Source organism: Microplitis demolitor, chromosome 10, assembly GCF_026212275.2.
Source record: "Microplitis demolitor isolate Queensland-Clemson2020A chromosome 10, iyMicDemo2.1a, whole genome shotgun sequence".
NCBI lineage: Eukaryota > Metazoa > Arthropoda > Insecta > Hymenoptera > Braconidae > Microplitis > Microplitis demolitor.
This window is the reverse complement of record NC_068554.1, coordinates 12,684,424-12,710,297: the sequence shown is the minus strand read 5'-3', so window position 1 is coordinate 12,710,297 and position 25,874 is coordinate 12,684,424. Positions and strand designations below refer to the sequence as shown.

The 25,874-nt window shown below is 30.1% G+C and overlaps 1 protein-coding gene across 1 annotated transcript; it reads right to left on the bottom strand.

Annotated features, from left to right (window-relative positions):
• Nucleotides 1-22,226: 22,226 nt before the first annotated feature.
• LOC128668852 (uncharacterized) lies at nt 22,227-24,626 on the bottom strand. Its single transcript, XM_053742657.1, has one exon. The coding sequence runs from the start codon at nt 24,624-24,626 to the stop codon at nt 22,227-22,229; it is 2,400 nt and encodes a 799-aa protein (XP_053598632.1).
• Between the last annotated feature and the right edge of the window lie 1,248 nt (nt 24,627-25,874).

The following is a 25,874-nucleotide window of genomic DNA, read 5'->3' as shown; positions in this document are numbered from 1 at the left end:
GAAATACACGGAGAGGAAGGTCAAGTAAATATGCCGATACAGCACAGTAATATTTTCATTACTCTGTAGTTCGTGTTCAACTTTAAATAACTTTTGACCAAATAGATTCATCAAAAAATGATAAAAACTTTTTTCGTTGAGCATTTAATTAATTACAAAAATATGCCTGCCGATGATTCCTATGACTCATTGTTAGCTACTTACAAAATTCAGAAGACGCAAAAAAAATTTTTTCCATGTTATTTTCATGAAAATAGAAAAGTGCAATGCGTAATTTCTTAATATTAATATTAAGAGCTCTAATTTTCACAGGCGTCTTTACTTAGCTAAATGAAACTTTTAAATCTATTTGCGAGAAAACAATAAAAGTTTCTTAATTTTTGTATTACCCTAATATATGTATATATATATATATATATATATATATATATATATATATATATATATATATATATATATATATATATATATATATATGGATGCAAGGATGGTTGGGAAGCCACTTTCAGATACAAAATGAAGTGTTGTGAGACCACTTTTGCACTTGTGAGGCCTGGTTTCACAACTTGAATCTTCTAAAAGGTAATTGTGAGCCTGGCTTCAGAATATATCTGAATCCAGATAGCAGCAGTTTTGTAGGCCAGGCATCACAACCTTCTTTTTGCATCTGAATGTGTATATAAGATATACTCATAGAGTAGCGTATATCCATATATATAATGGTTTGATAACTTAGAAAGGAATAGACACAATGCGCCGTAAAATATATATTTAGAAATATACTAAAAAGAAATTATAATACCACCAACGTTATTTGTGCTTTTATAAGCTAAAATTGGAAAATAATGCAAAGATTTAAAAACGACCGATTAGAAATAATTTTTTGAATTTCTGTGTTGTTTTACGACTTGATAATTAACTGGCAAATCATGTAAATAATAGATCCATGATAAATATTACTAAGGTTGGAAAAATGGCGTGACGCCTTGGTATGTATAAAAAAATATACTAAACGGGATTTATGGAACCACCTGCGTAATTGTGCATTTATGAGCTTCGATTCTGTAATTGATTATTAAAATTTTAAATGCGTCAATAACAAATCATTTGTTTACTTTTTGTACTGTTTAACGACCTGATAAATAACTTGCACATCATGTAAAGAATTGTTCCATGATAGATATTGGTAAGAATTGGAAAATAGCGTGAAGCCGTAGAATAGATCAACAAATATACAAAAAGGGATTTATGAAACCACCTCCATGAATTTCCCAGTTAGTAGCTTGAATCGAATAATTTTGCATTGATGTACAAAACTTCGAATCGAAAATTATTTTATGAATATTTCTGCTGTTTTACTTGCACATCATAAGAAGAGTAGATCAGTGATCAATGATTCTAAAGTTTTCAATATAGAGTAACGCAGTGGTATATAATCACGAATATACTAAACGGAATTCATGAAACCATCTGCGTAATTTTGAATTGATTAGCTTAGATTCAGTTATTGTTTTTTTAAATTTAAAACTTGCCGATACCAAATTATTTGTTTAATGTTTGTGTTATTTAAAGACCTGATGAATAACTTGAATATCGTGTGAAGATTAGATCGATGATCAATTTCTCTAAGGATTGATTAATAGCGTGACTCTGATATATATATTAACAAATATACGAAAAGGAAATTATAAAGCCATCTGCATGGCTTGTCTGTTTAGTAGCATAGATCAAATAATTATTCATTGATATGCAATACCTGCTAATTAAAAATTATTTGCTTGATATTTGTGCAATTTTACTTGCGAATCATGTATAGAAAAGATCTATGACAAATTTTTTTTAAGTTTCGAATATAGCGTCACGCCTTGGTATATATTTACAAATATACTAAACGGGATTTAAAAAACCACCTGCGTAATTAGGAATTTATTAGCTTAGTTTAAGTGAATGATAATTGAAATTTAAAACGCGCTTATGAGAAATTATTTGCTAAATTTTTGTGCTGTTGAACGTCCTGACAAATAACTTGTGAATCATGTAAAAGTTAGATCCGTGATAAATTTCTCTAAGGATTGAAAAAAAGCGTGACGCTGTGATATATATCAACAAATATACCAAAGGCAATTATAAAACCATCTGCATTAATTGTCTGTGTAGTAGCATAGATCAAATAATCATTCATTGATATAAAAAACTTGCGAATCAAAATCTACTTGCTAGATATTTCTGCTATTTTACTTGCGAATCATGTATAGAAAAGATCCAGCTGAAGTTTCAATTATAGCGTCACGCCGTGGTACCCCTGCTTAAAAAATCTCATAAGATCCGATAGCTTCTTATAAATTCTCATAGGAATTTTATGAGAATCAATGAGTTATATGGGAAGCGGGAGTCCTCTTCTCATAGAACTTACTGAATTTTATGAGATTGTATAGGAGGTATTTAAAAAAATTATTTTCTCATAGATTCTGATAAGGGATTCTTTATAAGAATCTATCGGAAAATACAAATGTTTATAAAAAATGAGTTTTTATAAGGTTGAATGGGATGAAATATTCACGGGATTTATAGGGATCTATAAGAAAATAATAAAATTTACAAAATTTCTATTCAGTTGAGAATGTATGAAGAAATTATTTAGTCACTAACAACTGGAATCTATGAGAAAATAATAAAACTAGCAAAATTTTTGTTTCAATGAGAACGTATGAGGAAATCATTCCGTCAGTGATGATGGGATTCTATGAGAAAATAATAAAATTGACAAAATTTCTATGTGGATGAGAATGTATAAAGAAATGATCTTGTCACTTACAACTGGAATCTATGAGAAATTAATAAAATTAGCAAAATTTTTGTTTTAATGAGGATGTATGAGGAAATGATCCTGTCACTAATAATTAGATCCTATGAGAATATAATAAAATTTATATACTTCCCGTTTGTATGAGAACGTATCCGAAAATCTTTTTATCAGTCACAATTGGATTCTAAAAGAAAATAATAAAATTTAAAAAATTTCTCTTTTAATAAGAACGCATGAGAAAATGATCCTGTCATTAATGATTAAATTTTATGATAAAATAATAAAATTCATCATGTTACCGTTTGTATGTTCAATGACTTGTTGTCTCATGTAGGTTACGGTATATACGCATATAAACATATTAGTCGAGTCAACAAGTGTCTTTTTGACGAAAATCTGTCCAAGACCACCGAAAATTATAATTAAGGTCTGATTTGATTCGAAATGGCATCTATAAAAAGAAATTAAAGTGGAAATTTGGGCCTGGTAAAAATTGTAAGTTATTAACAATTTAAGAAAAAAAAAAAAAGTAGTTTGGTTTTTCACAAATAGTTCAACAACTATTTGAGATATCCAAAATCTGTGAAAAGATCCTCGAAGAGCAGGAAATTTCCAAAAAAAAGTCCTGTCTTCCCGAACTGTACCAACAATATTTATAATTTTAATTTAGCGGTGAAAATGGGACTAAAAACGGGTAGCAGCGCATGCACGCGCGTTAATAGAATCAATAGTATAATCGAAAAAAATTATTTTAACCGATTAAATATAGATATTAAGAAATAAAAAAATTTTGGTTCTTCCTAAACACATGGATTAATAATAATCCACCGAAAAAAAAATTTCACCTCAATTTTTCAATTAACTATGCTTTTGTTATTTAGTTCATTTTTACTCGTTCAAAGTTTATATAAAAACCCTGATTATTTTTAAACTAAGAATCCAGGATTTTTTTCACTTCGTAGAGCTGTTCTTAAAAGGGTTTAGAAAAAATCGCCGTTGGAAAAATTGAAAAATTTCGATTTTTCACTTTTTCATTTACGATGTAAGGAATTGAAAAATTAAAAATGTAAATAAAGCAATCAAGGAATTTTATGTTTTTGATTATTTTGTTTTCTTATTGCTAAAAACTACTTAAAAATAATTTAAAAAAAAATTTTACTTACATCGTTCAAATAATTATTATAAACAAATGCATTGTTAATAAGATTAAAAAAATTTTTTTTTTAGGAATAAGATGCTTGATGAAAATAATGATTTCTAAGAAAAAAATCATCCCTAAAAAAAAATTTTTTATTGCTAAAAAGCGCATTTGCTAATTAACAATTTTTTTTTGTAGCTTAGTATTAATATCAATGAACTATTTTTTTTTAAATCATAATATATCATGTTCTCTTGATTTATAAAAAAATAATTTCTTAATAATTTTTTATTTGTTTATTAAACAAACAATTTGTTGTAAACAAATGAATTTTTACGCTATATTTTTCTTAAATACTAAAAACAACCATGTGTTTTTTTTTATCGGAAAACATTTTAGGAATATTCGAGCCGAATTTTATCTGTTTTTTCTTGTAATTTAATCAATTTAATAAAGTTTAAAACTGACATTTTTCAAAATTATGAAAAAAGAAAAGAAACAATTGAGTTACTTTCATTTAAAAAATGCATTAAATGAATTTAAACTATTACAAAAAATAAAGAGAACATCATATTATCAAAATTCCAATAATAAATAAAAATAATTTTTTTTTAAGCTTAGTCTTGGCCATATATAGTACTGGATAGCTTTAGGTAAAAGAATAAATTTCGATTTCCAAATGCATGTGGTGGCCAAGCGGGCTAAAGCACTTGATTTGAACTGTTTTCAGAGCTTCAATCGAAGGGTCGTCAGTTCGAGTCCCATCACATGGAAAATAATTAAAGATTTCTTCTTTACCGAAGTTGATGAATAATATACAGTTGACTCTGGTTATAAGTTATATTTCTGTCTATACTCTTACTTACAGGAAAGAATGAAATTGACGAGAGAGTGAGTAGAGCGTCCGATGTAACTTATAACCAGAGTCTACTGTATAACTCTGAGTGGGTTAAAATGAGTTGCCAACTAGTAATTAAGTTATTTTTTTTAACAAAGAAATAAATGATTTTGTTTTCTTATTCAATTCAACAGAAAATAATTTCAAAATTTAAATTACTCCAAATAATTTATAATTATCTTAGGAAACAGAAATATACGATATTTCTCTTATATTTTTTATTATTATCTCATAGAAACCCATAAGTATGTCGCCTACGAATTAACGTAAAAATAATAAAACTATTTTCTCATTAATTCTTATACAGCGGTAAGAGTAATATAAACTTGTACCCATAGAATCTTATAAGAAATTGACGCATTGCAAATTATTATCTCATAGATTCCCATAAGAATGTCGCTTACGAATTCACGTGAAAAAATAAAACTCTTTTCCCATCCATTCTTTTACAACAAGAAGAAACAAGACGTCTATATTTCCAATTGATTCTTTTACGAAATGTATAAGTACGACGCATTCCTAATCATTCTGATAAAAATGTGAACATGTAGAACAAATTTTATATAAGAATGAATGAGACATAAGTTGAAGGATTTGATAAATTTCTATCGGATTATGCTCGGGTTCAAATATTCTCATAGGTTCTAATATGGACTATCATTTTTCGATGGGACACTTTACCGATTCATTTTGTAAAATGAGCGAATAAACTAATTGGATCTGGTTTAGGCGAGGAATGTTAAACAATCAAAAATTACACAGATTTGTCACTAAATAAATTATAGATTTATTTACACTTATTTACACTTAAAATTATGAGAATTATATACAAGAGCGAATGCGACTAGATAAATTATACGCGATAGCGAATGCAACTCAGTTATCTTATTCACGTATAAAATTGACACGTGGTCAGTAGCGGTTAATTCAATGATAATTAATTAACAATTAATTATTGTCACAAGAACAATTTATTTATTCTCAATAAATAGCAGCCTTGATGTACTGTCTAAATATTGAGGATAACTTAGCGTAGCGATTTTGTTTAATATTACAGAAGGATAATAAGCGAAGCGGTTCAAGCACGAGGTTGCACGTAGCAAAGACACGTTGTAGAATAGAATAATGGTAGCGTCGTTGAATCGTCGAGAAGCTTGGTGTCGACGTGGCAGCTTTGCTGCATATAACGAATTTTCCTATTGGCTTAAAAGCGCGCCAACAGGTATCAGTTGATAGCGAACTATCTCATAGGCTGACCAATATAAAACGAATTTTGTGATTGGTCAGCTTGTAGCGGGTTCTCAGGACGTCTTGACACGATCCTGAGTTAGAAATTGTATGTGCCGGGCCCAAATAGCGAGTGACCCGGCACTATTCTGACCTTCAGTCAGTAGCGAGCTCGGCTTCTCCCGAACCGAGCGGAAATGCACGAAGCTTGATTTAAATTAATGAAGCTCGTGACTGAACACATTCTCATAAAAAAATTTTTATGAGAATCTATCGGATTTTTTAAGCAGGGTGGACTACTTGGTCTGTTATTAAATTTCTATAAAAATTTTAATCTGTTTTTGATCTACCCGGACTGGAAAATTTGATTTTAGTCTAATTGGACTATTTGATCTATTTTTAATCTTTTACAAAAATTTTAAGCTGTTTACGATTTGTTGTTCTAATAAACAATTATGTTACAGGCAGACCAAATTAGATTAATTCTTGAGCTTAAAAAATTTTTAGTTCTCAAAATTTGCAAGAACAAAAGTAGATTAAATCATAGATTTATAAAATTTTTATTTATGGGCAATATTCATAAAAAAAATATTAAGTTACAGAATCAATTATGTTTTGTTTACTATTTATTTAGTATCTTTTGTTTAAAAATGACGGCAGTTAATGAAAGTTTTACAGTTTAATTTTCAGTTTTCTTGACTGAATATTAATAGCATTGAATGAAAATGATAAAATAACTCTTAAAATGTCAAAAAAATTTTTTTTATTTACTGGATAAAATCGAAAATATTTTGGCATTAGAAAAAATAAAATTATTGTGACATCTTATTATGGAAGCGCATTAGCATGTTTCAAATATTGAGAAAATTAAAATGAATTTATAAATTTAGATTATTATTATTATTACTTATGTTTTTAAAAAGTCCTGTTTAGATCTAAAAGCGATTAAAAACAGACTAAAAATTATATTAAATCAAGTCTGTTTATGTCCTTTAAAACAATTAAACACAGGCCAATAATTATACTAAAAAAGTCTGTTTTTAGTTTAAACCCGATTTAAAACAGACTAAATATCATACGAAAATAAGTCTGATTTTGGCCTGGATAAGGATTAGTACGGGCAAAAACAGATTAAACTCCTATATGAAATAAATACGATTTATAAACTTGAATTAAAGAAAAAATATTTGAATTTATCATATGTTAAAACAGATCTAATTTTTTGACCCGGGTATCTTAAAAAAATTTACCCTAAACTAAATAATTAATTACAAATTTGCAGAAAAATTACCGGAACCTCTATAAAGTATAACAAATGAAAATGAATATTTATTTTCATTCATATCCATTAAAAAAATATGCAGTGGTTACTATAAGAAAATAGTTAACCGAAAGAAAATTAAGTATACATTTTTTCAATTAAAATACAAAAATTTACAGAGGACAAAATGTTTGATATTATATTCTATATTATTTAGAAAGTTTACAAAAAAATTTTTTAGACTTAATAAGTTATTAAAAGTTTGTCCAGGAATATATAAAAACGAATAATGACAATAATAAATTAATGAATTTATTTTATTGGATATATGGATTTTTGTGAGTACTCAGATTTTTTTCTCAACTCGAAAATTTTTTAAGTCCAGAAAACGATAGTTTATTTTTTGAGAATTTTGAAAGCTTCGTTAGAATTCAAAACCTATGAAGAGTTTGCATTTAGACCTCATAATTTTAACTAAGGATTTAGAGTGCCAATATCGTATAATTCTGCGTTCGATAAATAAAAGATTAAAGGAATTGAATTTTTTGAGGTCCAAACTAGAATTTGTTTTTTTACACGGGTATAGCCATCGTGTATTCTAACTATTAACATATCATATTGTGAATCTTACAATGATTATGAGATTAATTAATATCGCGATAACAAAATTTTACTACCATGAGATAGTAATCATTACCATAAAATTCTCAGTGTGATAAATCCAAGTGTGTTACAAGTGTATTATTTTAACACATAAAATGTGCTTTATGTTTAAGGCTATAAGCGAAATTAAAGTATTTTGTAGTCATTTAAAACACGTTTTACAATGTATTAAATATCTATAGATTTTTTATGGCATTCCAATGTTATTTGGCGTCACACTTAAGTGTCACTAAAGACACCGCAACCGAGCTTAATCAGTCCACATTTTATGCTCGGTAGGTACTACAGACCAACTGAGAAAATTTTAGGCTTTTATAAAATATGTATGGACTGCTGTCTACTGGCTCTTACACAGAAAAAAAAAAAAGATTCCTTGGCACAAGAAGCATTTTGTATTATGAATTAAAGAAAAAAAATTTTCTCGGCTCGAGAATTTTTTTCTCGCCTAAAAAATTTTTGTTTTCACTTTATAGTACTAAAAATTTCTTGGATCAAGTGAAAATTTTCTTAGAACAAGAAAAAATGTTTTTCGCCAAGAAATCCTTTTTTTTCTGTAGCCTATATCAAACCAAACGTTTTAAAAAATTCAGCTAAAATCTTTTAAAAATTTATTGTTTGCTTCAGTAACTTTTTAATTTTAAATCAAGTACACCCGAAACTTACTTGTAGTTTATTTTAATATTCAACCAAATATTGTTTTAATGACGTTCTTAAAAACTTATCGAACAACACTTGAGTCGTTTTCAGAACCGAGTAGAGATTTTAATTCAACACACGGAAAAATGTTTCTCATTTGAAATGCTATGGTGTCATAGTACAGCTGGACCATGCTGGCCACCTGACAAAAATTGTAATCAACACATGCCACAATTACTATAAAGCTATTTTTTGTTGCTTCAAACGAAATAGATTTTGTTAAAAAGTAATCCGTCAAATTACTCAGGAGTTTGACGTTAATATCTTATTTTTTACAGTATGTGATCACAAGCAATTGAGAGACTTTAAAAGTTTCTCCAACTAAATCAATAATTTGAAAAATAGCATATTGAGGAATCGACTTCAGCATAAATCAATCGTTTCGTGATCATTTCATGATGATATGAGTTAAAACCTATCTTCTACACTTTAAAAAGTATGAAGAAGATTAATTGTAACTTAAGTGTAAAAAAAATTGATAGTTGTAAGGACACTCGGTCTTTTGACGCGTGAGAAGTGCAATAGTAGAACTGCATGTCATGGACTTTTTATCTTGAGGCCCACCCCCCTGATTAAAAAAAGCGACTGAAAGAGATTCAAAAATTTCATATTTTTAAACGGTATTAAGAAGTATTTGAAATAATTTGAAATTTAGAAATTCGAATACTTTTAAATCATCCTCGGCGATTATAAAGTATTTGGAGTAATTCAGAATCATAAAATTTAAATACTTTTAAATTCACTTTTGACATTAGAAAATAGTCAAAGCGATTTAAAATTTTAACTTTATAATACTTTTGAATTCACCTGAACGATTATAAAGTATTTGAACTCGAAAATTTTGAATCGCTTTGAATACTTTATAATCTCTGAGGTGAAATTTAAAGCATTTGAACTCGACTACTTTCAATCGCTCTAAATACTCTATAATCTCTGAGGTGAATTTAAAAGTATTTGAACTCGATCATTTCGAATCACTTTAAATACTTTATAATCTCTCAGGTGAATTTAAAAATATTTGATCTCTCGATTATTTCGAATCGCTTTAATTACTTAATAATCTTTGAGGTGAATTTAAAAGTATTTGAACTCAATCATTTCGAATCGCTTCAAATACTTTATAATCTCTGAGGTGGATTTAAAAATATTTGATCTCGATCATTTCGAATCACTTAAAAAACTTTATAATCGCTGAGTTAAATTTAAAAATATTTGATCTCGACCATTTCGAATCGCTTTAAATACTTTATAATCTCTGAGGTGAATTTAAAAGTATTTGAACTCGACCACTTTCTATCGCTCTAAATACTCTATAATCGCTGAGGTGAATTTAAAAATATTTGAACTCAATCATTTCGAATCGTTATAAATACTTTATAATCACTGAGGTGAACCCAAAAGTCTTTAAACTTGACCATTTTTAATCGCTTCAAATCTTTCGAATTCACCTCAACGATTGTAAAGTATTTAAAGCGATTAAAAATGGTCGAGCTTGAATACTTTTGAATTGACCTTAACGATTGTAATGTATTTGGGGCTAATCAAATTTTCAAATTTATAATACTTTAAATTCGGCTTCTGAGTAGAAAGTATTTAAACCGCTTTTAAATGATCGCGCTTAAATACTTTGAATTTAACTTAATTATTTGAGATAACTAAGTTTTTACTCTCTGTTCAAATCTAATCACGATTGTAGTGTCTGTCTATTAGAGAGTGACAAAGAAAAAAGACCAGTCCCTTCTTAATTTTAAAAAGCATTGAAATTTAATTGAGTTTCTTATCCAAGTACTTATTGACTTTAACTTTATTAAAATAATTAGCGATACAAACTTGTTAAATTAACCTTACAAATCTAATTTTCATTTTCTGTATCTGTGTCAATTATTAAATTACTACTTTCCTCTTCATATTAATTTATTGTAAAAACTTCTTCTCCTTCTTCCTCCTTATCAAGGGTATCATTATGACCTCTTGACATTTCTACGCCCATCATCGACTGTATTATCATCATCATCATCATCATAATGGTATTTATCATGATTATTATCATTCTCATTATGATCTTTCTCATTATTGTCATGCTCATTATCATCCCTCTTATTGCGATCTAGGGTTTTTTTGTTAGTTGAAGATTTTTTTTTGTTTTTGGAGGAGGGATTCTTCAAACGAGCAATAAATTTTGCCAAATAATGAAAAAAATTTCGAAATTCAAAAGTTTTTTCATGATCTTCCAAATGTCTTGTATAAACGGAATTATTTAGATAGTAGTCGTACAAATTTAAAATCATTAAAAAAATACTGAGTTACATAATGCCGATAAGATTTTTGGATTTTTCGAACGTGTGTTTATATATATTCTATAATCCGAAAAATTCTTTTTGTGATTGTGTTACGTCAAAATAACACATATTAAGAGTAGCGCTCCTGTTTAACGTTCGCCTAGCGAAATAACTGGGACGGAGCTATAAGGATGACTATATATTTAAAATTAAAAGAAAATAAAAATAAAAATGTTTTGTTGTCTAAGAGATAAATTAAAATAATAAAAATTAAGTAAAGTAACATTTAATGATTTAAGTAAAATAATAAAAGCAAAATTAAAACAACTTCCAAATTTATTTAAATCAAACAATTATTTAAAAATTATTACAAAACAAAATTTAGTTTACATTAGACAATTAAATGCAATTTACAATTTGACACTTTTATAAAATGGTTTAACTCTCGATTTCACTTGTTATTTAATTTATTTAAAATCAATCAATTATTATTTAAATTTGATATTTAATTATTTATTCAATTACATTGTTACCTCGATTTATTTGATGATTGTTATCAATAATTATTTATTTGTTTTTTTTTTTTTTTATTCGTTATTTTTCCTTCTTCACTCTTGATAATTGATGGAATTTTATCAATATTGAATTTTATTCATTGAATGAATTATATTTAAATAATTCAACTTGAACTTGATAATTGATGAATTATTTATCAAAATTATTTTTTTGTTGAAATGAATTATTACTTTTAATAATTAAATAATTATTTAAAAATATTCTGAATAATATTTTTATAATTCAGTTTATAAATATTTAAATCATATTACAATGATTTAATAAAATTAAGGACCTTGCCTTTAAATAAGTAAAATTTCGTCAATGACGAACGAGCTCACTTAGGAAACTGAAATCTTTTTCGATTTCCAGAAGAGCTGTTACCAGGTAGTAACATCCCTTTCAATAATTATTTAATTATACCAATTATTTTATTGGCTATAATTAAATCAATATTTTCTTATAATGATTATATATATATATATATATATATATATATATATATATATATATATATACATATATATATATATATATATATATATATATATATATACATATATATATATATATATATATATATATATATATATATACACATATATATATATATATATATATATATATATATGTCGGATGGGCAGCAGGTAGTTGAGAGGTACTCTTAGTACCGTCATTATTAACACCATTGTTCGTAGACACTTTTATTTAGTCAACAAGATATCAGATAAATTACAAAGTAACTATCGTCACACACAAAATTACTCTCGAGGAGATTTCGCAATTGATTAAAGTATTACAAATAATTCAAGTATTACAGTATGATTTAAACTAAGATCGAAGTTACACAATAGTAAATATTTACTATAGGCTAAATATTACAATAACTACACTCAAATAATTGTATGGATTATAATACACGCGGTACAGCAGTATTCACTAATTTAATATACAACTCAATCGTAGAGTAAACAAAATATACATGACAGTAAAATTAGACTTGAGAACGAATACACGGTCAGCAGGATAGAGACGCTCTCGACTCAAGCTCAAACAGAAGTGTAACTTTAATTGCACTCTGAACTCCAAAAAACTACTGTCTTCACCTGAAAGACCCAAAACGAACTCCTCTGTTCTATATTGTACTATTTTACTATCCTCTGACCGTGGCTACGTTTGGTGAGCAGATGCCACTCCAAGTCTAAGCCTACCGCCATAAAAATATTTTACAACAAGCTTAAAAAATTTCCCAATCCGATTAAGTTGTAAAATATTATTGCTAAATATTGTTGCTTGAATAAAATATAAACTAAAATATAGTTGGGACTTTCCAAAGTCTCTGGAAAAACCCAGCTATACTTTCATCTCCGACATATATATATATGTACATATGTATATATATATATATATATATATATATTTATCATGACTTCCAATCCAGTTAGCAACAACGCATAAAGCATTGGATTCGGATTCACAAATCAACATTTATTGATTCTTATTATTTTTTCTTTATCGCAATAAATTCATTTTATTATTTAAACATTTTATGATTTATTTCATTTTAATTATTATAAACTTGTTTATTAATAATTATTGTTTTTTTATAAATATTTTATTATTTCATTTCATATTTCTTTATCCTTATTATTAATAATTATTTTTCATAAAAAAATTTTTTTTATCAATATTTTTGTTATTTCAAAATTCAAATTTATAATTTCCTAATAATATTCTTTTCATACTTCATAATTTCATTTTATTTTTAATTATTAATTATCATTATTTATTTATTCATGTAATTTCATCAATTCATTTCATTATTTCATATTTATAAAAATTAAATTATTTCGTTATTTCTTTTCATTATTCTATTTTTCATATTTATTTATCTTTAATTTCAATATTTATCTCATTCAACATCAATTTAATTATTAATAAATTTTATTATTTATTAATAATTAACAAATATAAAAATTTGAATTTAAATTTAATTTTCAAAATCATCAGCTGTATTAATAGCTGGATGTCATTTGCTAATTAATTAATTTATGCATAACCAGATGGCATAACATGTATGATTTTTATTAAGTTGATTGATAGTAAGAACACGACGTCGTGACGTCACACCCCTACTGTTAGTCATTTGTCATATATTTTTAATATATGACAAATAATGTAAAAAATATATATATACATATTTTTTTATTGATAGTATTTTTTATTCATTTTGTGACGGGGTGACTAAGCATTCGACTGCCAGGTCAGTCAAATTGAATTTCGCGCCTCATTATCTTACGCACCAGCCATTGCGACGACCAAATTTTAATTGCTTCGCGCAACGGTGGGGGTAGAGGCCCAACGCACCTCGTCGTCAAACTCATTTTCAAAAGGAGAGTCATAACTTGGAAGCCGAGCTGAGCAGTCGCTTAATATACTGTGCTAAGCGTTCTAAAGTTTTCCTTGTGCAAAAGTTTAATTTTGTCAGGCAGACACCTTTTGGTTAAGTTGGTTTCTGGTAAAGTTTGTCTTTTGGTCTACGTTTTTCCGTCCAGCTTTTTGTCCAAGGAGGATCGGGAAAATGGCTCAACACCTGGGACAAGTTGATGTAAGTTCCTTGGCATAGAGGTTATATTTATTTTCTACAAACTTTGTCGAACACGAGAGGGTAATTTCCCAAGTAATTTTATCGTCTTTTATTAACTTAATTTATTTATCTATATTTTGATTGATTTTCATTGATTTATTTATTCGCTGTGCATGCAGAACTTTTATTCATCGTCAGTATTTTTCTCGTTACTGTACGAATAATTCTATTTAAGTTTACTGCCGTCATTCATAATTATAAATATTAATTCTTGAAAATAAAATAAAATAATGCAAAATTTGAGTTTCGGTATCGCGGGCATCCGAGTAAGGATCATCAGGCACACGACGAAAGAGTGTCGCGCATGCGCAGTGGAATTCTGTCCAGTTTCTGTAATTATTTGATTTATAAATTATTTAAAAAAAAAACTTTCAACTTCAATCATTTATTACTGAATAGATAAACAATTAATTGTAATTAAATAATTCAATTTATATTTATATTTATATCTAATTTTTATTTCAACCTATTTCCACTATCCTAAATCGAGCCGCGTACTCGGCTATATCAGGCATTTTTGAACCCGGTGCTCAACGTCCACACGAGCATTTTCAGAAGGGCTGTCCGAACCTCCTGGAACGAGGAAGCCAGGGCAGACCCTTACAATTTATTGTATTATTATTTATATTTTTTTCTTTATTATTACATTAAAAAAAAAAATTTATTTTATAATTAATTTGATCTATAAATATTTATCACAGAATTTTAATTTCAATATTCATACTTATTTGTGTTTTTCCCCATTTTTTTTTTTTTTTTATTTGGTTCATTCATTTTTTTTTATCATTCTTTATTATCATCATTATTATTGTTATAATTATTATTATTATTTTTTTAAATTAAAAATTTCTATATTTCATAATTCATGTACATTTTCTTATCATTTAGTATATCTCCTCTTTTTTTTTTTTTTAATAAAGAAAAATTTTTTTTTATAATGAAAGATATATATTTAGTTTTAACTTTATACTTACTTTTTCTTTATTTTATAATAACTTTTCTTATTTCATGTGGTTTTTATTAGTTTGTTTATTTATTTGTTTTTTTCTTTATAAAAAAAATTTTAAATTATACTTACACTTTTTTTTTTATATACATAATCAGAACTGAAATTGATTGATTTATTTATTTATTTATTTATTTTTTGCTATAAATATTTTTTTCTTTTGCTGGACAAGAATAGTTTTGTGTGTGTGTGTGTGTGTGTTTTTTTTTTTTCTTTTTTTTTTATGGGTATTTTTTTATTATTTTGTATATATATTTTTTTATTGTATAGTTTGATAGATTCTTTAGTACATAATGAAATGTATTTATGTCACTACATTTTTTTTTTTACATTTATAAGAAAGAACAATGAAAACACATAATTTTTATGATTGAAATATTTATGATAAAGCAGTATATAAGAAATTAAAATAAAATTTACCAAATGATTAAGTCATTTAAAAGTAAATGATTTAAAAAAAATTTAATTGTTTTCACCCCATGGTTCATCAACATATAAAAATACTTTAGCAAACAATTCTTCTTCTCTTCACAAAAACAATTGCTTGCAGAGATCGCAATTTTTTGCTGGCTGGGCTTCAAGCAAAAATTCCCCACAGTGGTCACAATTTAGTTTTTCATCTAAACTTATTTTACAAAATTTTACGATTCCTTCATATTGGTTATATTCATAATCTTCGTCGTTAACCACCAAATCCACAAAACACGCGACGCAAATTTTTTCTGCATTAATTTGCCCCCTATTTTTAACAAGAACACGATTCACATCTTTTTCTTTTTTCACACACACAAATCTTTCAATACCCTTGAAAATCATTGGAACCTCATCGGGATTGATGTTGCTGATCTTTTCCTACTTGACGTAATTAGGTCTATTTCTTCGATTTTCTGCCATTATTCCTTGGTTTTTTTTTAGAAAAAAAAAAAACGAATATAAAATTACTCGATAGAGACAACAATGAAACCCTTTTTTTTTTTTTTATTTTATTATACTTAAATATACTTAGTATTACCTTTTCTTTTCTTTTCATAGATTTATTTATTTTTTAAAAAAAAATTATATACGGTTATTTATTATTATTGTTATTGATATTTTTTATTTGTTATTATTATTATTATTTTTTTTTTTTCGTAATTTTTGTGTATATTTGTTTTAAAAATATATATTGATAATAACCAAGCGCGTATTTTGCTCTGACTGTTAGATATTTAATGACCTATCTTTTGCAATTAACTTAGAATGTTACCACTTGGTAACATACCTACTCAAAATTTTTTTAAAAAGAATTCATATGTGAAAGGGGTGTCATATGAGCCCCTTTCGCGATAACGTGACTTATGCATTGGTTTTAGCATGCATTCCAATGACATACAAAAATTAACATGCATAAAATAATAATATTTGATGAAATTTTTTTTTTATAATAATATATATGTATATAAATATTTTTGTAGCTTATTTAACCTTTTTTTTTTTTGGTTTCTTTTTCTTTTTTTTTTTTTTTTTACATATTCTATTCCTATTTTTATTATTCATAGCTATTTGTTATTTATATATTATTATACATTTCTTGATTAATTTATTTTCCTTATTAATTTTTTTATATGTATGTATTGTATATAAGAAATATGTATGAATATATATATATATATATATATATATATATATATATATATATATATATATTGTTTTTTATCACAAAAATATGTAAATCTAGAATAGGCGTTTAAATAAATTTAAGATAAATTTAATAAGAACAAATTAATGTCTTATTAATAATTATATATTTTAATTCACTTCCGTTACTACTACAACCATATACAACAAAAGTAATTAAAATGTAATTTTGATATAAAATAAATTTGGATATAAACTATAATTCTCAGTTACTATTGGTCGACGTACGGTTAGGGTTTTATGATTACGGAGAGAACTCGGCAAGTCTCGACAAATTTATATTTTTAAATGTTGGAGAGAATTCAATGAATCTCGACAGATCGGGTAAACTGTTAGGTGATAACTGAAGTCCGTTTTTGAGTTAGAATTTTATCCAAGACCCCGTTTGTGACGTCAGAGTCCCCAAGGGTGGGTGGAAAAGTTCGGCTGGGGGTGTCTTCGGGAAATTTGGACATCTGATTGGCGAACGGAAACAGGCAGGAGGGACAAATAGGTGAAGGAAAAAGGGTAGAACGAACGAGAAAAACCAAGAGAAGACGGATAAAAAATGGAAAAGGATAGAAATCTTGAAGCACTGTAAAACAGTAGAACAATACAAGAAACACATGGGCCTGAGGAAGGCATGGGAAAGTATTTGGGACCGAAGGAGTAATAAAGTAATTTAGTTCAGCTGGCGAGATAATAGCAAAAAATGGATATTTTTGGAAACTAATGATTGAACCCTTGAGGATTAAGTCATAGATTATAAGTCTGTTTAAGTTTTTTTTTACTATCCGTACCTCGACTTATGACAATTGTGATTTCATTTTCGAATAGAAAAGCAAATGTTGGACTTAAGATAAAATATTATAAAAAAATACGAATATTTAAGTAAAGTTTGCTGGAAACGTAAATTTAAAAACACTTCGGAAATTCCCAAGGATTTAAGCAATACAAAAAAAAAACATCTAATAAAATAAAGGAACAAAACTACATTTCTAATAGCGTGAGCAAACATTCTCCCCCCGTCGAGAGGGCAACGATCAACTAATTTATAACTTAATGTCTGCACTTTGAATATCATTAATGTCTTCTGTTATTTCTTGACCCGGAAAGCAACTGGTAAAATAGCTACTTTCTTAACATTTCAAGTAAATGTTGACTTAGCGGTTTTTACTAAGACAGTACGCTCAACACCATCACTTCCAGGATAGCATTCTATGATTCTTTCTAAAGCCCACTGCGCCGGCGGTAAGTTATCTTCTCGTAGAAGCACAATACCCCTTTCTAGAATATTTGGGCCAGAATTTTCCCACTTAGTGCGAACAATTAATTCATTGAGGTACTTGGAGCTCCATCGATTCCAAAAATGTTGTTTAACCTTTTGAATATGCTCCCAGGTACTTAAACGATTAGATGGGGTTGATGTGTAATTAGGTCCCCGTAAATTAGTCAAAGAATCACCGATTAAAAAATGGCCGGGAGTAAAAGCGATAGGATCATTGGGATCAGAGGATAGAGGAGTTAGAGGTCGGGAATTTAATATGTCTGATCTCGATTATCAAGGTATTAAATTCTTCATACGTAAAGATCATATCATGACCACTGACGTAAACCAAATGTTTTTTAAAGCTCTTTACAGCAGCTTCCTATAAGCCTTCAACATGAGGAGCGTATGGAGGACTGAAATGCCATTGTATATTTTTAGTTGTTAAAAAACCTTGAATTTTTTTTTGCGTGTCTGGATGACTTATTGACTCTACAAGTTCCTGCAATATACGGTTGGCCCCATCAAAATTAGTACCATTATCACTGTATATATCCTTGCACGGACCCCGACGGGCTATGAAACTTCTTAAAGCTGATAAGAAACCGTCCGAACTAAGATCGGTAACAAGCTCGAGATTTATGGTTTTGACAGCTAGACACACAAACACAGGAACATAAGACGTTATACCTGCCTTGTTGCGGAATTTCTTTTCCTTCAATATAAAAGGACCACAATTATCCACTCCAACTTGGGTGAACGGATCGGATATATTTACTCGAGCAGCAGGTAAACGTCCCATAATATGGTTAGTAGGAGGAGGGTGGACTTTGGCGCATTCAACGCAATTTCTTATAAGTTTGTAAACTTGACTTCTTCCATCTATTATCCAATATTTTCGTCGTAATACATATAAAGTTTGTTGTACGCCAGGGTGTAGGTGCTCTTTATGAGCGTGCATAATATATAGATTTGTTACATGATGATTTTTAGGCAAGATTATTGGATGTTTTGCATCGTAAGGTAAGTGTGACATCACCAGGCGGCCTCTCACTCTCATTATACCTTCTTGATCTAAGAACGGGGTCAATTTGATAAGAGAGGACTCTACATTCCCAGTGCGAGTAGAAGAGTTGATGACTTTAAGATCATCAGGAAAAGCCTGTTGCTGAATACATTTAATAATGCGATTTTCTACATGTATTAACTCCGTTGTTGTTAGCGGCCCAGTAGCTGGATGTAAAAAACGAAAACAATATGAGAGCGATCGTAACATACGAGTTAAAGTTGAAAATCGATTTAACGTGATGAACGGTTGGACTGTGGTGATTAAGCACATAGGACGGCGCTGTTCCAATATTTCGTCAGTTTGTGTTAAGTTAATGGTTGGCCACTCAGTCTCTGGTCTTAATAACCATGTAGGTTCATTACGCCACAAATTCGCGGAGAGGAAGTCTTGCGGCATTAATCCGCGGGACACTAAATCCGCTGGATTATCTTGGGTAGGAATATGACGTCAGAAATTGATATCTGTTTCGTTTTGGATGTCTGCAACTCGATGAGCTACAAAAGTTTCGAGTTGCTGTGGAGAAGTCTGAAGCCAACGCAACACTATAGTTGAATCAGTCCAGTAATGAAAATTTTTTATTTTTTCTTTAATAGCAGTAGTCACTGCTGTGGTAAGAGTAGCCAAAAGCTGTGCGCCGCACAATTCTAATCGTGGAATTGTGATAGTTTTGACGGGAGCTACTCTGGATTTAGCGCAGAGTAACTGCACTTTGACATTATTTGAAGTGTCGATCATGCGTAAATAAATACAAGCACCATATGCGCGTTCACTGGCATCTGAGAATCCGTGGATTTGCATATCTTGAATTTCAGCAGTCATAATAGTACGAGGAAACGACAATTGGTTCAATACGATTAATTGCTGACAGTACGTCATCCATTCTGTATGGAGCTCAATAGGCAGTGACTCATCCCAATCTAATTTGTGAGTCCATAATTTTTGCAAAATAATTTTCGCAAGTATTATGACCGGAGAGAGCAATCCCATAGGGTCAAATATTTTTGCAACTTCGGATAGAATGGAGCGTTTGGTGATTCTCTTCGTTTTTATCGATTTAACTGTGTAAGTGAGCGTGTCACTACCTGAGTCCCAATATACACCTAAAGTTTTCAATGTGGTGTCTCCAAGTTGCAGCCGTGGGTTGATGTCTTCCTCAGGTATATTTTCTAATACCAAGGGATCGTTTGATGCCCATTGTCTCATGGTCAATCCTGCTTTAGATAATATACCAATTGTTAGCGGGAATTATTCCCTTTTGATTAATTTATTTATTAGATTCTAATTCACCTGAAACGGAACTGGATTAATATTTTTTAAATTCAATTAGTTGAGGATGGAGGGTGAATGGTTGAACTAGTTAAAATTAAATAAAAGACGTGGTTGGGTATTAAAATGAAGAATATATTTTGACCCAAAAAAAATAAGGGAAAGCACTACGGCATAAAACCCTTTGAAGATGTTACAATGATGAGACACGAAATATTATTATAAGAAGAACGATGATAACTCGTTGAACAATCGGTACAAGAACAATATGGATATATGCGTGGATGTGTGCAAATGTATGTAATATGTATGTATGAGCGTATGCAGTTATAAAGTACACGATACGAAATCGGCGTATTTAGTTTGTGAGAATTTTAGGCACTATATACACGTCTGTGTATAGGCAAGAGTAATCTAATAGTCCGCGGCGAGACAATTAGATAGTACTTGGTACTAGAGATCGAGTGATTGATGAAAGCTTTCAAGTGTATATGCGCAGAGGCGAAATTACCGATGGATCAGATCGGCCTTACGATTTGAATCGCGCAGAATGTTGATATATTGAAAATCGTTAGAGAGAACTTAGAAGTTCAATTATATTGTCGATGAACGATAAGGTGTGATTAAACGTTAATCTGATTGATTTTTAAATTAGATTATTGAATTAGATGATTCGGTTATGTAACGTGACAGAGACGAATATGTAATGCAGTGAATTGAATCTGATCAATTGGGATTGATCGATGATTGATTGGCGACGAGGCCGTTATTTGAATGTTTGTTGAATTCAGGTAATTGTTCACGGTATGATAATTGAAGTGCAATGATAATAAACGAACGCGAGTTATTTTAATTAAGATACACTGAACGCTTATAGAAATGAACGGTATATGATTATTACAGGTTCAAGATCAATTTGTGTTGCTATTATTTAATATTAATACTAATATTAATATTAAATACCGAACACAATTGATCAAATACGTAATAAAACACAAATGAAACCCGGGTTGAATGGGCGAGACCCACGCTTAACCGAGTCTGGCTTGTTTTTTCGTACAACGTAATACGCGTGGTTTGAAGATGGACAAAAATATGATTTAATTTTAATGAAATATATTTAATTAATACCTGGATGATATCAAGAAATACTTATCCTTTCACGATGGAAGTGAATTATAGCGGATAATCAATTTATTAATGAATTTGTAATTGTTGGTTTGAGAATTATAGAGAGAATGCTCACAGTGTGTGCGCTCGTTAGTAAGACTCGTAGTCAACTGGTGCAGAAACACGCGGTGACACCGGTTCGTTGTTTCGACCGAACGAAAAATCAGACAACCGCGCGACAGAGATATGCTGAAGGCATGAGTGCGACGATGATGCACAGCGAAACCGACGCTGTAATGAGCGCGCGCGTTTACGGTGCGACCCAAAGTGGTGACGAAATTAGATAAAACACCACCAGATGGTGACTCTATTAAATTTACCCGTTTTTACGTTAATATGATGACAATTAACATCGGATTTCCGTTATCAACGGAACACCAATCATTTGGTTTATGATTAGTTTAGCTTGTTGTCGAGTTTTTGCTCCACTTATGAAATCATCTACATAAAAATCAGACAATAAAGGAGCTGCTAATGGATACGAGTTACCTTCATCTTCAGCAAGTTGTTGTACACAGCGAATCGCTAAAAAAGGAGCACAAGTAATTCCGAACGTGACAGTGTTTAATTCAAAAATTTTCATTTTATTTGTTTCATATTTCCAAATAATGCGTTGGTATGCCTAGTCTTGTTTTCTTACTAAAAATTGTAGATACATTCGTTTTAAATCTCTAGTAATTACTATAGGATGTAAACGGAATCTTAATAATGTAGTACAGAGGTCAGGTTGAATCGTAGGACCAGTGTACAGAACGTCATTCAAGGAAACTCCGGTTGTAATTTTGAAGGAGCCATCAAAAACTACTCGTAGTTTAGTAGTCATACTGGTTTCTTTAATAACTGCATGGTGTGGTAAATAATAGCTCTCTATATCTGTTGGATTACATTGTATATGTGACATGTGATTCTGCTTCAGGCAGTCATTTAAAATTCCGTTGTACGCTTCTGTTTGTCCTGAAGTTTTGCTTAATCTTCTTTCGGTGTTTTCAAATCTTTTGAGAGCTAAATGATATGATTTTCCCAATTTTGGGCTATGAGGTTTGAAAGGCAGAGCGACGATGTAACGTCCGTCAGAATCTCTGTCGATATGTTTACGAAAATGTTGTTCAAATTCTTCTTCATCGTTCGTAAATTTGTTAAAGGATAGGCACTCTTCTACTTTCCAAAATTTTTCTAAGTCAAACTCATGAAAGGTGGCGGTGACATGACATTTGGATTGGATTGGTTTGCTTGCTGGAGCTGATCCACCGATAATCCACCCGAGAAGAGTCTTCTGGAGTAACATTTCTTGTTGATATGGTAATGTTAATTTGATTTGTCCGATTGACAATAATGACAGAGTGGTCCCGGCTCCAAGTAACATATATACTGGAGCTGGTTTATGGAAATTAGGATCTGCTAACTTAATATTTCCTGGAATCTTTATCAAATTTCGTTGAATAGGTTGATCTGGTACGACGTGTGAAATATCTAGTACTATTAAAAACGTAAGGGTTTTTTTATAATTATTAATTCGTGACTTAATCGTTGCGGTAGTTAATTTGTTGCAGTAGGTAGTCATGGAGTTTAGAGCTCCTATTGGTATATTACATGTAGTCTTAGGTAGCTTCAATATGTCGGCTAGACGTTGAGTGATGAAATTAGTAGTAGAGCAGGTATCTAGCAGACCCCTACATTGAATAGGTCTTCTGTCCTTGTCCAACACATCGAGGACAGCAGTGACCATAATATCATTAGACATGGCATTTAACACAAGTGTGGTTTTCCGATTTTCGTTCGGATTGGATTGATTATACTGAGAAAGTTCGGTTGCAGGGTAATGTTGTTGAAGATGCAGTAGAGTATTATGTCGCTTAAAACATTTTCTGTACGTCATTTGTGAATTACAAGCTGCGCTTCCATGTCCTCTACCAAAACAATTAAAGCAGAGATGGGCCTCTGATACGATCTTGCGTCGTTCTTCCACTGTTAGACTCTTAAACTTCATGCAGGTGTACAATAGATGAGGCTCTTTGCAAGAAGAAGATCGACCATCACCGTTGCGTGCATGGGATGGACGATAAAATTGATTGTTAGAGTGAGTAAAAAGACTTTGAGGGTGGGATCGCGAGGTTTCTTTCCGTTGATTGTTGTCATGTTGCATAGTGTCCGCACAGTTAGCTCTTCTACCCAAAAATTTTAATAAATCTTGATACGCAGGAATTGTTTGATCGTTTAAAGTCAATTCCCACTGCCAGGCCGTATTAGAATTCAGTTTGAAAAGTATTAAGTCTATTATTGGTATATCCCAAAATGATACCGGTGCCTTTAAATTCTCTAAGGCTCGCGTATGCTGAGAAAAGACATCTATTAGATCATTAATAGCCGTTGGAGTGTCTTTTGCTAATCGTGGATACTCTCGCAAAATAGCCCAATGACGTTGTGTCATACGACGTACATTTTCATATTTTTCTTTCAGGATTTTCAACGCGACCGCGTAGTTTCCGTCGGTAAATTCCAACGACTCAATTGTTCTTGCTGCTTTTCCGGTTAATGATGCTCGGAGGTAATTTAACTTTTTGACATTCGGAAGATTCTCTTGGTCAATTAATGTTAAAAACAATCCGTAAAATGCGGTCCATTTTTCCGGAGTTCCATCAAAGGAGGGTAGTGTAATAGCCGGTAGAGTGACTGCGGCCTTGGTTTCAACCACTGTCGTCGCAACAGGCTGCGGTTGATTAACGATATTAACCGAAGCTGGACTTAATTCGTCGATCAGTTTAAGTGCACATAAACGTTCAACAGTGTAATTCTGAACATATGCTATCCGATTATCAATTTCTTTTTCGTCCAACTGCTCTAGACTATTTTGGATAGATGAAAATTTTTCAAATGCCTTTACCGCGGTATCTAGCATAGATTGTATGAGATGTAGATTATGAGTGGAAGGATATACATCGGCTTGGTCAAGATATTTCTTCAAATTCGTTACGGTGGCTTGAATGTAACCTCGTTGCCGTTTCAATCGCGATATGTCAGTCATATTAAATCAGTTTAGGTGAAAGATTACTCGGTATAGATTTAATTTGCAAATATATGGTGATCAAATAGTATTTTACGACGGATGGCCACTTTTAATACGGTAAAATAAAGACTAACTTACTTTTGCTGCTGCTGCTGCTGCTGGCCTGGTACTTGTTGTCGACGATGACGGATCCCGTTGCTGTTGACTTGGCAACTTCCACAGGTACTTGAAACTTGGATGAAATCAGGCGAACGCTTATGGTGATTTTAACACAACACTATTCACTGAGTTCAATTTTACACAAAAAGTTTATATCCGGCTCGAAGGACCAAATGTTGTCTATCACAAAAATATTAAAATCTAGAATAGGCGCTTAAATAAATTTAAGATAAATTTAATAAGAACAAATTAATGTCTTATTAATAATTATATATTTTAATTCACTTCCGTTACTACTACAACCATATACAACAAAAGTAATTGAAATGTAATTTTGTTATAAAGTAAATTTGGATATAAACTATAATTCTCAGTTACTATTGGTCGACGTACGGATAGGGTTTTATTATAACGGAAAGAACTCGGCGAGTCTCGACAAATTTATATTTTTAAATGTTGGAGAGAATTCAATGAATCTCGACAGATTGGGTAAACTGTTAGGTGATAACTGAAGTCCGTTTTTGAGTTAGAATTTTGTCCAAGTCCCTGTTTGTGACGTCAGAGTCCCCAAGGGTGGGTGGAAAAGGTCGGCTGGGGATGTCTTCGGGAAATTTGGACATCTGATTGGCAAACGGAAACAGGCAGGAGGGACAAATAGGTGAAGGAAAAAGGGTAGAACGAACGAGAGAAACCAAGAGAAGACGGATAAAAAATAGAAAAAGATAGAAATCTTGAAGCACTGTAAAACAGTAGAACAATACAAGAAACACATGGGCCTGAGGAAGGCATGGGAAAGTATTTGGGACCGAAGGAGTAATAAAGTAATTTAGTTCAGCTGGCGAGATAATAACAAAAAATGGATATTTTTGGAAACTAATGATTGAACCCTTGAGGATTAAGTCATAAATTATTAGTTTGTTTAAGTTTTTTGTTACTATCCGTACCTCGACTTATGACAATTGTGATTTTATTTTCAAATAGAAAAGCAAATATTGGACTTAAGATAAAATATTATAAAAGCAAATACAAATATTTAAGTAAAGTTTGCTGGAAACGTAAATTTAAAAACACTTCGGAAATTCCCAAGGATTTAAGCAATTCAAAAAA